Below are 12,031 nucleotides of genomic sequence, written 5' to 3'. Positions count from 1 at the left end.
TATCGCCTTTACCCTGTCTACTTTAGTCAATAACATTATATTTCAATTTTCATTCGATACTTTTACTGCTGGAGCCTAAGCTACTTCTTCGACTTTGCTGCTTTAAAATATTGATGAAAAGCCACGCGTTGAGGTAATTGAGTTGTAAATTTAACTTTATGGTCTGGCTTGGCACGACCTGCAGGCTAATTAACGAAATTGTGACAATTTACCAATTGGTAAACTACATCGGTAGTCGGTACACTGTAACGTTGGGGGTGGTCTGCAGCATACTGAAAATGCGCTTGCTCGTAACGGTGGGAATTATCGATCTCACGGCGACTCGGATTCGATTTTTCAGTAGATTTGTCGACGGTTGCTAATGCTCATTATTCATGCCCAGCCACGCATTCCAAGTATTCATAAGATCCCTAAGGAAACTGAATTAGCGACTTACAATCGCTCAGAACAATTATTTCCTTCATAAAGGACGACTTAACGCATGACCTCTTTCTTACAAGCTTAAAATCCACGAATAAAAGGCGGGCTTTTATAATTTCTGTTGTTTCTTTACCTTTCTATAGACGAGAGAAACCCGGAAGGCACTGGTTTAGAAATAAGGCCTTTTAAACTCAACCAGTTCCACTCCCTTGTGACGTCATAATTTAGTCTGGCTGAAACGCGTAAACAATGTGTAAAATAGCTCCGTTTACCTGCTAACGGTGTCCCATCTTACTTCACAGTACTATAAAATATTTAAAATTTATGATCGATTTGAAACAACAAAAAACCGTAACTAAACAGCAAAAGGACAGTCGTTAGGCACGTTATGCTTATTTTCGATATTAGCTAACCTCAACCTATAAACGGCAATCTCTTTCAAAGCTGTATACTAGTTATACAGTAGGGTGGGGAAAGATGGGACACCTTTTAACTTTATTTTCTCGTCCCGTTTAGTTGTAAACAAAGAACATTTAAAATATCATAAAACCATATCCTCACGACTTCCATAGACCGTTGTTAATTGTTTAAAACGCGATCAGGATATTTGTATATTATGTGCTAAAGGTGTCCCATCTTCCCCCACCCTACTATAACAATAATAAACAACACAATCATTTGCAAACGACTTGCAATGATCTGCTGCAACCCTTAATCGACGTTTTATTCCTAAGAAACACACTAAGCTAAGTTTGCTAACTAAGTTGCGAGTCTGCTTTGATTTGCCAGTGCATTACATCGTGTCGAAAAACTACAGGAAACTGCGTGCGGTCCTTACAACAGAATGCGTTTCTGCCAAGAGAGATTAGGCGCCGATTACAGCGTGTGAGTTCAACCATGCGTGGTATGAGAACTTACAATAACATCACGTGACCAAATGCCTAAAACGTTGCGCTGTATTATTCCCGCATATTGTTTGCACCTGTTGGGGCGAAAGCACCAGTGTTAAGTTTAAACCACAAGAAAATATATTTGACTGTACATCATATTAATATATATATAGATTCGGGGAAAATGGGACACTTTTTCATTTTAATTTCTCGTCCCACTTGGTAGTAAACAAAGAACATTCAAAGAAAGATAAATCCGTAGTCTCACGACTTCCATAGATTGTTGTTAATTGTTTAAAATATGATTAGGATATTTGGATATTATACTAAATGTGTCCCGTCTTCCCCCACCCTGTACTATAAATTTATTTGTTTCTTCGATTACGGTACCGAAGGTTTAAAAATATATAGCCTACAAAACGAAAGAACAGCAGGATATAGCGCCAAATCATGTATCTGTGTAACTTTTCTTACAACACCTGCGTGTTGAACGTGTTTTACTGATACCTCAAGTGGTCTCATTGACATCCTACAGAATATTTTAGGCGAAGACTTGACCACAAATCTTAGAGATACCTCTAAGTTAAACAAGAAATTATAAACTTTTAGAGCGCAATAAACCAAAGCATACGACATGCATCCATGATAAAACTATAAATATAAAATATAAAATATAAGCTTAATTATTTCTAATTCGCGAAAAGTTTTAAACCTATTTTCAAATTTAAACATTAAAAGCAACTTGTTAACCATACAAAGTTCGCCACGAGAAATTATTATTCTGGAAGCTTAAAACTTTAAAACCACTTCATTCTGCCTGTCGGTATTTTAATTTCGTAAAAAGGATTCAAACGTTTACTTCTGTCATCACGACAGTGGAATGTGAATTGCTATAAATAATTTATTACGTCCACTTGTTATGTTACACATGATATGTTAACATCTAGTTTTTCTAAGCGGCTTCCAAACGGAAGTAAGCTTGAGCTAATTAAATATTAATGAAAACCGATCTCTAATTACATGGCTTTGCTTTGAAATTATACCGACCTATGATTGCTCATTCTTTCGTAATAGCTGTACAATATGTTCACTGTAAAACAACAGTAGCTCCTTCACATTTTTCTACCAATTTTCGACGACTGTTTGTTATAATGTGCGCTTCACCGCAAATAATGTGCACAGCAGGCTGTGATCAATCATTGCAACTCTGCCGTTATCCGCGGGAATTCACAGGAACTACATAGACGGCGATGACTTGCAGAATGGAACAAACAGGCGTGAACCTTGTTACGCTCAGGGCATAACATCTATAAGTGCTGAAGTGGTTCTTAGACATTTAAAGTACAATCGTAGCCGCGTTTAAATTCTCGGCGCGCTTTCGTTTGATTGGTTTGTTTTTTAAAGAAATTTCAAACAAAAGGGATGCGCAGGTTCAGTCGTTGCTATGGCAATTCCACAACAATGACTGGATGGATTTATAGCAGCTGTTCCACTTCATACTGCTTGACCGATCATGGAATAATATCCATCGGCCAAATGTTACTGCATATGCGAATAGTTATCTAGCTGTTTCGCAAATGTAATTAATAAAAAAAACATACAATATGTTTTGTTTTAAATGCAAAATTGTTTATTTTAATATAAGTTAATAGAAAATCCAGAGTTCCGACCAAAGCATACGGATTAAATAAGCTCAATATGTTATTATAATTTCCCCCGATTTCTGGTCAAATATAGGTTTCTATGCGACGTTCTGCATCGGCGGTTTCAGTTGCCATCGCGATTTGTAACGCAACTTTTCAGATTTTTTTTCTGAATTTTTAACGTTTTCTTTAAAATAAATGGTAAGTAGCAACTTATTTTATGTAAAACTACACCACAGAAAGCCAAATAGTGTCGAAACACTAACACTTATGTCACATACGCCTCCTCATTTTAACTGAACTAAAATAATCTAATTATCATCTAGAGTTATAGATAGAAAACTGAATAGAACTAACAACTCTAAGTGTAGCGACACGCTTATTTTTTTCCAATTAAATATAAATATGTTTTAAACTGTAAGCATGTTTTAACAACTGCTGTTTTGTCACTATATCCTGTCTTTTCACCTAATATATTTCTAAATTTTCGCTACTAAAATCCAAAATAAAGTATATATTATAACCAAACTTTTAAACAGTTAAATTTTCCAAACTTTTTTTCTTTTCCAGCCTCCCAAATCCCCGAATCGCTCAGGGAAGTCCACCCCTACAAGAGGAAGACCGGGTGAAAAAAAAGATGAGGAAAAGTTGCTTCAAGATGAAGAAGAGGAGAGACTGAGATTAGAACAAGAGGAGAAAGCACGTCAAGAAAAAGAGGTAATCATAAAAGGTGTTTTAACACTGGTAACCGTGTACATCTATTTAAAGGTATCGTGATAAAGATTAACATAAACATAGAACACTAAAAAACACACACAAGCTTAATGGCAAGTACATTGTGATGAAATAACAAAGGTATTGTAGGAGTCAAATTAATCTAATCTTATTTTATAATACAGTTTCTCTTGTTTGGAAAATGTAAAATATATATATATATATATATTAGAAACATTATTTTTTACAAAACGTTTTGTTGGATATTTTGTTGTTGATGAGTAACATAAATGCACATTTTCTATTAATAAATGCTAAATATAAAAAAACTATAAAAACAAGTTAATGAAAAGAAAGAGATATATACAAGTTGTATCATCAAATTTAAGGCAAGAGAAAAACTGGAGCAAGAACGCAGAGCTGAGCTCGATACAAAGAAAGATAAACAAGTGTTTGAAACAAACATAGAACTTGGAGCAGTTAAACTGGAAGTGGAGCAAGTGAAAAATGATAAGCTGGCACATGCAGAGGTAAGTATGTAGGGTTAATACTGAAATCAATTGTTGGTGCATGAAGTGGCCAAAAGGTGAACTGAAGTGGGGTGGGGGAAGATGGGACACCTTTTCATTTTTTTTAGTCTTATATGGTGGGACACCTTTTCATTCATTTTTTTCCTCCCATTTGGTAGTACACAAAAAACATTCAAAGAATTATAAAACTGTATCCTCAAGAATCCCAAACACTGTTGTTAATTGTTTAAATCATGATCAAGATATTTGAACATTATGTCCCTCTTCCGCCTACCCTACATAAAAAAATAATAACTAATTTTTTTAGGGTAGGACTTAATTCGCTTACGATGGCGGTGGTTTATATTGTTCAGGGTAAAAAAGCCTACCCTTGGGATTTTGCATAGGTTGCAGTAAGCCATAGATTTTCCAATGGTAAAAGCAATTTATCCGTAACATATTCTTATAAAAATACAAACCCACTCTTGCAGTTAACCCTTTTTTTTGACGCAACTCCTTAAATTTTAGAAATTTAATCAAATCTGAGCATTAAGCAGTTTCCATTTATGACCTTAAAACATTAACAAATTTCTACAACCATTTTTTTACAGTGGAACAGATACATGAAATGTGATGGGAAACCTGACCCAACATCTGTAAAGGAAATCAACACGTTTATTTCACTTTCACATGAAAAAGGAAGTCCGGATGTTAACATTGTGCTGGAAGATGCTAAGCTTATTTTATCTGTAAGTAACAATAGTTCTGATGTTTGTCCGGCGCAATGCTGAAGTGGTCAGCGCGCCTAACTCAGAGGTAATGTGTTTAATTGCTTGTCGCTGCTACCATTGTGGGCGTATGTGTCTCTGGGAAAAATTGTGGGCGTTTGTGTCCTTGGGTCCTACTTAGTGGGTGAAATATTAATCACCCACAAAGTAACAAAATGGTAACTCGTAAGCCGACACGAGATGTATTAACACCCGTGTTATAAGGACTGTCGTTTCCCGGCCCTGCGAGGATAAAGTAAGTTACATTTATTCAATAAATAGGGGAAACAGTTTAAAAACTGAAGTAAGGAAGTATTTTATTACCATTTTGATTAGCAACTTAATAAGTACCATATTCATATGAATAAATTTAACTTGTTTATCTTCACACTTTTTAATATATGGCTGACCAAAAAAAAAACTCGAAAGAGGGGGAGTTTGAGTAATTGTCATTAAGTATCTGACACATTCACCTACAATGGTAGCAGCAACAACATGTAACCTTCAGGTTAAAGGCAGTCGCGCTAACTACATTGCCACAGCACTATATCAAACAGTTTAACTATTTAAGTATTTAATCTAAGCTACACTTTTGTTTATGGAGACAAACTGGCGGTGTGGTAAAGTGGTTGGCGCCTGTCTGTAACCCAGAGGTAATGGGTTCAAGGCACATTTGCAGCTACCATGTGGGCGTATGTGTCCTTGGGCAAGACACTTAACAGCTAATTGCTCCAACCCAGTGGTCACTAATGGGTTATCCAAATTATCAGCAATGCATAAAACTTTACCCACAAAGTAACATACATGTAACTTGTAAGCTGGCACGAGGTGTATGAACACCTATGTTAAAGCGACTGTCATTTTCCAGCCATGCGATAAAAAAGTTTGTTACATTCATTTAAACAAATGCATAATACTAATTAACTTTTACAAACAATTCAATTTATAGACACATTAAACTACCACATTTTACCTTGTAGTTGATAAGTGAGCTGAATGAACTTTTGGAAGATTTCACTCCTGAAGAATTTGAACAGAAAGTTGATAGCTACAGACAAACCATTCTATCACTGCAGGATTTGCTGCTTAACAGATATAACGAAGCTACTTTAAAAATGCTAAAGGTTTAGTTTTTATGTTTTTTGGTGGTTGTTGGAAATAAACAACAAATTTTTTAAAACCGCTCTGCAGATATTTGTTGTAATTAATGTTGTGTAAATTTCTACATATCTTAGTGCATGTAGATCACTTTAATACGAATGTTTGGAAAACTGTTCATTTAAACCATACAAAAAAACTGTAGAGCGCAACGGTGCTTTAATGTTTTGTTTAACTTTATTTCCACCATGACACCTACAAAGTAACATACTTAACTCGTAATCTGGCACAAGGTGTATGAAACATAACACCCGTGTTTAACGACTGTCGTTTTCCAGCCACATGAGGATAAAGTAATTTTCATTCATGCAATTATTATAATTACATACGTAAAGAAAACTAATTTTTATGAAAAAAACGTTTGCACCCATATGAGTGTAATAACTAATAATTATGGCTTTTATTTTCTTTGTTCGAAAAACTGAAAAATTATTTCCAGGAAGCAAGTTATGAAGCTGACTCAGAGTCTGGTAATCTTCAAAAAGTTGTGGATGGTGAAAACGAAACTATCATGTTGTGGGCGAACCTGAACAAGAATCCAAGGTTCAAACTTTTCGAGTTTGAAAACGAGAAAATATCTTTTGAACTCCCTAAAGTCCTGGCCATGGCTGATATAGCAGGTAGTGAATTTAACCGAACTTTTGTCACATTATGTCTGGCGCTGTGACATATGGGTTAGAAAATGGGTTAAATGCTTGTAGCTGTCACCATTGTCGGCGTATGGGTCCTTGGCCAAGATTTATCAAGTCAGGATACTGATATCAATGGGTTAATACCCACCGTTGCTGCATCGCATGTTACTATAAAATATTTTGTAATGTAGGTGATGAAGTAGACCTAGTGTTTGTCCAACTATGTTGGCAGCGGTTCTAAAGTATGAATAATTCGCGAATAATGTGGTATTTTGTTTCTTTTGGTAATTATTCATTGGTCTGATTTGTAAAAAAGGTAATTTTAGCCAATGTATTAAGAACCCCATGGCAGCATTGCGGGTTATTAGATAATGTAATAATATATTTATCTTATAATATATTTATTTAGATAATGTTATAATTAATTGATTCATCTTTTTAGTTCGAATTTTGCGGACAAAATTTGACCATTATTCCCATCAATGTACAACATTTCTACCGAAGAAAAAGAAGGTTAAGGATGAAGGTAATGCAGTGCAATCTTTTTAGTACAAGACTACGAGTTTTTGGTACATTGGCACCGCAGAGTTTCTGTATGTCAAAAAAAAGTTTTGCTGTTGGTGCCTTTTTTCATTGTTTCAATAATTTGATTTTCGTTTTCAAAAAAAAATTGGTATGATTTCTATGTTGTGATCGACAATGTTCGTATTTCCAGAGCCGATCCCAGAAGAGCCACCTAAACCAGAGGATGCGGAAGAGGTTGAAGTCAAAGGTGATGAAGAAAATGGAGAAGATGCAAAGTCAGTTGTGGAGGAAGGAAGACAGGTAAGATGTCTGTGTGATATTTTGTAAGATGTCTGTGTGATATTTTGTTCATTATATATCTTTTGTTGATTTGATACCTGTAACTTTTGGTAGTGGGTTAAGAAATTAGAAAATTGTGTTATTTAGATCAAAGGTTTTCTTACTTTTGACTCCGTACTTAAATCCCCTGGATGTGTATGCGGCACATCTTTACAAAATAGAATAGCTGTAGATTTGTATGTAGCATTTTTTTACAAACTATTGTAGTTGTAGACAACAAGTGGCTAAAAAAATTATTAAATATTGTTAATTTTTAAAAGTTCAAGTGTCATACTATAGATAAGACCTTAAACCAAGCTTAACTGTAGTAAGGAAGTGGTTTTAATGCAGAGCAAACAAAGCAATGAACCTGGGCTCGTGATTGAAGGGGAGAAAGAAGAAGAAACAAAGAAAGATGAAAATGAAGGTAAGCGGCAACTTCGTGAATGTTTCTTCAATATTCAGCTTTCCAAAAAAGCAGGAGAGAAAGAAGACGCGGTAAAAACTCCTGATGTCCAAATTGAGATTGAAGAAGATGAGGAAGAAATTCTTGATCCCGATGTCGTCGATTTGCGACAGTTTTCACCACTTGGAGGGGTGTATCATGTTGATCTGCTTAAAACACCACCACAACCAAACATAGTGCGAGGGTGGACACTGACACAGGTGGGAGACCTTCTTGAAAGCAAGTTACTAGTTTATATAGATCTCCGTTTTACGGTGCCTTTTTACATTTATTGGTATGACCCTTTGTCCAGCGCAATAGCACAGTTGTTTAGCTTACCAGCCTCGAACCCAGAGGTAATGGGTTCAAGGTTTGTCGCTGCTACCATTGTGGGTATATGTGTCCTTGGGCAAGAAACTTAACGGCTGTAATGGATTGTCCAAATTATCAGCTATACATAAAAAAATCCACAAAAAAATAATCATCCACAAAGTAACATACTTGGTAACTCCTAAGCTGGCGCAAAGTGTATGAACATTCGTGTTATATTGACTGAAGGATAAAGTAAGTTACATTCATCAAAAATTCAACCTTAATAAACTTGAATACCATCTGGAAAACCTCCACAAACCTGTTTAGAAACCATTGGTATCAAAGAATTAATATACCTAGTGTACTACACTTGCACATTAGGTTTTAAGTCATTTTAGAAAAATTGATTAATTTTGTTTGTACAGATAATTGACAAGCCTCTATCCACTGTAAAATACCCATCTGATAATCCAAACACTGGTCGTTCTTCTTCAAGGGTGGCCTCAGCTAACCCGGAGGGTAGGGATGAAGGAAGTCCCTCCAAGACCCCACTGGAGCAACAACAGCCCCCAATTGGACTTACATTTGCTTTACCCAGTAATGTCATGTTTTTTGAGGAGCCCCAGGTTGCATCTTGGGATTCATCAGGTAGGTAATAGGAATCACTCCCAGAGGTAATGAGTTCAAGGCTCGTCGCTGCTACCATTGTGGGCGTATGTGTCTTTGGGCAAGATACTAAACGGCAATTGCTCCAACCCTGTGGTCACTAATGGGTTGTCCAAATTATCAGCCATACATAAAAAAATCTTCTAAAAATCCCTCAAAGTAACATACATGGTAACTCGTAAGCTGGCACGAGGTGTATGAACACCCATGTTATATAAACTTTTCCAGCTATGTGAGGAGAAAGTATGTTACATTCATTTATTCACTGCCTAATGCTAAGGTATCATAATGAATTTGGTAACATGTTTACTGGGATATTACTATTAGAAACAAAGTTGGAGTAACTGAAAAAGGTTCATGTCTTCATTTTAAATTCAAATCATTTAGTAGCATCTTAATTAACCCTTTTAATGATTATGTATGAGGATATGTAAATCAGCAGCGTTCTTTATATAGGCTCTAGAAAGTTCTTTATAAGTGCATGCAGTATGCTTACGTTTTATACTGTAAAATTAACATCGCAATCTCCATAGACAAACATTGGAAAACGAGCGGCATTACGGACACCAACTTTGATGAAGAGAATCGGAAGTTGTTGTTTAAAACGCAGGAGTTCGGGACATTTTGCTTGATGCAAGACTCTCACCTTAACATGCCTTTCCAATCCTGGGAGTTAAAGCCAAAAGGAACAAATTCTACAGTGTTGACCATCACTGCAGCAATTGCTGAAGTTGAGATTGAAGTAAAGGTAAATGTGGCAGCACTTTTTTCGTTTCCAGAAACATTAACAGAAATACCATAAATAAATGAAAGTAACATCAAATTTAACACTAAAAAAGCCTTTATCAACACCTATGAGTAAAAAAGAATCATTTAAAACCTTTTTGATATAAAGTTATGGGAGTAATTAGTTAACAGAATATAGTACTGTAGAGTAAGATGGGTCACCTTTAGCACATAAAATCCAAATATCCTGATCGAGTTTTAAACAATTGACAACAGTCTACGGTGGTCGTAAAGATACGGTGTTATAATTCTATAAATGTTCTTTATTTACTACCAAATAGGAAGAGAAAATAAAATAAAAATGTGTTCTATTTTTCAAAACCTCACCAAATATACAATTATAGGATAGTAAATGCCGGTTGAATGCACCAGCAGAAGATCCACCGAAAGAGCTTTCTGGGCTCTATGGGAAATGGATGGCTGTTCCGAAGTTAATCGCAGCCATGCGTGACGCTGGGGTAAACGTTTTTCCAGCAGAGGATTCGCACAAGTTTGTTAGCATTCAAAGCAAGGTGAAAATAACTTATCAGTTTTGTAAAATTAACCTTATTTTCGTTAATGTATCCAAAGTGTTGATAAAAAATATGTTATTTACAGGAAGTAGACCTTGAAAGAGTGTATGAACAGATGGCCATTCTATCGTCGACGTTCGCGTTTTCTTGGAGCAAATGGAATAACGACGCTGGTAGTAAACAAGTTATTATTCAGGTTTGTGACGTCATAACGCAAGGAAGTCTAATTCGGGACCGAAAGGGGTCAGGGCGATGACGTAAAAATGTATGGAGAAGGGTGGGGAAGATGGAACACTTTTCATTCCATTTTCTCGTCGCATTTGTAGGAAACAAAAAACATTAAAAGAATTATAAAACCGTATACTCACGACTCCCATATACCGTTGTTAATTGTTTAAAACACGATCATTATATTAGGATATTATGTGCTAAAGGTGTTCTATCTTTCCCTACTCTTCTATATATATATATTTTTTTATTTTTCAGATTGCACCGTGTCTCATAAAAGAAAACGTGCCACGTGACGCAGTTTCGGACGACGATTGGTCAATTTTCTCTGTCTCTGATGACATGAGTTACAAGCTGGCACTGTCCGAATACGACGAAGAATTTGCTGACGTCGTGGCAAAAGGGGCGACTTATCATTGCGACTTATTGCATGCAGTACGAGAGACAACCACTAAAGACAGCAACGAAAAACTGCTGGAACAACTCACCGAAAAATCACAAAACGCGAACAAGTTTTTCATTCACGCGGTTGCCACATTACTAAAAGCATCCAAACTGGTTTCTTTTTCGTAGTAACTGACGCGGGTCGGGTATATACGTTTATGCATTAACGTTCTTTCGTTTGGATTTGCGTATTTGACAGTATTAAAAATAAAGATTGTTTACGGTAATGTGTTTTATCGTGGTTGCGGATTTATTCAACAACATATTCGCTTTGTGGAAATGGCTAAATAATGCTAGTGACTAACGTGTTGCTCTTAAACTGCTTTGTTATACTTCGTAAGTTAGTGACAGAAAAACATTATCAACCGCAAGTTCCCGGTTGACTGCCCACGCACAAGACAGCAGGTCAAGGTTTTTTTTATGCGTTAACCACAAGTTCCCGTGGAGTGCCCGAAAACAAGACGGGACAAGGTGTTTTTCATGAATTAACCGAAAGTGCCCGGTTGACTGCTCGAGCACAAGACGGGACAGGTTGTTTTTATGCCTTCCCTGTGAAATATACGTATTGTTGGACTATGTACTAGTAGCACATATTTAAAAGGAAAAGGTAGCATATTTCATAGACGAATAACATAAACTGCAAAAGTGTTCAGAAAAAAGAATTAGCGTAATTGTTAAAAAGCGGCTATACGACACAGAAAATTATAATCGTCCAGTTTAAACCCGAAGTTCGAATAGGCTTGAAAAAATCATGGAAAACTAATTGATTAGGATGATCTTTGCCACTTTTAGGATTGTGCTCGTATCTGACATGTACATTTGGGCAACGATATTAAAATATAAATAGACGTAAAAATATCAGATTATTTTTATAAAGTCAGAAAATATCTAATCGGAAAATTCTAATACGAATTACAGGCGTGAAGATGAATGAATGAGTGCAACTTGCTTTATCCTTGCTTTATCCGGCGCCGTGGCGTAGTGGTTAGCGCGCCTGCCTCTAACCCAGAGGTAATAGGTTNCAAGGCTCGTCGCTGCTACCATTGTGGGCGTATGTGTCCT

At 36.1% G+C, this 12,031-nt stretch overlaps 1 protein-coding gene across 3 annotated transcripts; it reads left to right on the top strand.

Annotated features, from left to right (window-relative positions):
* Positions 1-3,040: 3,040 nt before the first annotated feature.
* ciaxp83.9 (axonemal p83.9) lies at positions 3,041-11,200 on the top strand. 3 transcript variants are annotated; one of them, NM_001032475.1, is given in 16 exon segments: positions 3,136-3,154; positions 3,524-3,670; positions 4,057-4,197; positions 4,788-4,925; positions 5,924-6,067; positions 6,541-6,721; positions 7,176-7,259; positions 7,449-7,558; positions 7,928-8,003; positions 8,058-8,242; positions 8,759-8,981; positions 9,533-9,747; positions 10,130-10,297; positions 10,383-10,493; positions 10,784-10,959; positions 10,961-11,196. In NM_001032475.1, coding segments are annotated over 16 exon segments (2,211 nt in total). In that variant the 5' UTR covers positions 3,136-3,151; the 3' UTR covers positions 11,070-11,196.
* Positions 11,201-12,031: the final 831 nt, after the last annotated feature.

The sequence above is a fragment of the Ciona intestinalis genome, chromosome 12, assembly GCF_000224145.3.
Source record: "Ciona intestinalis chromosome 12, KH, whole genome shotgun sequence".
Lineage (NCBI taxonomy): Eukaryota > Metazoa > Chordata > Ascidiacea > Phlebobranchia > Cionidae > Ciona > Ciona intestinalis.
Note: the sequence above shows the minus strand (reverse complement) of the source record. Positions and strands in the feature narration are given on the sequence as shown.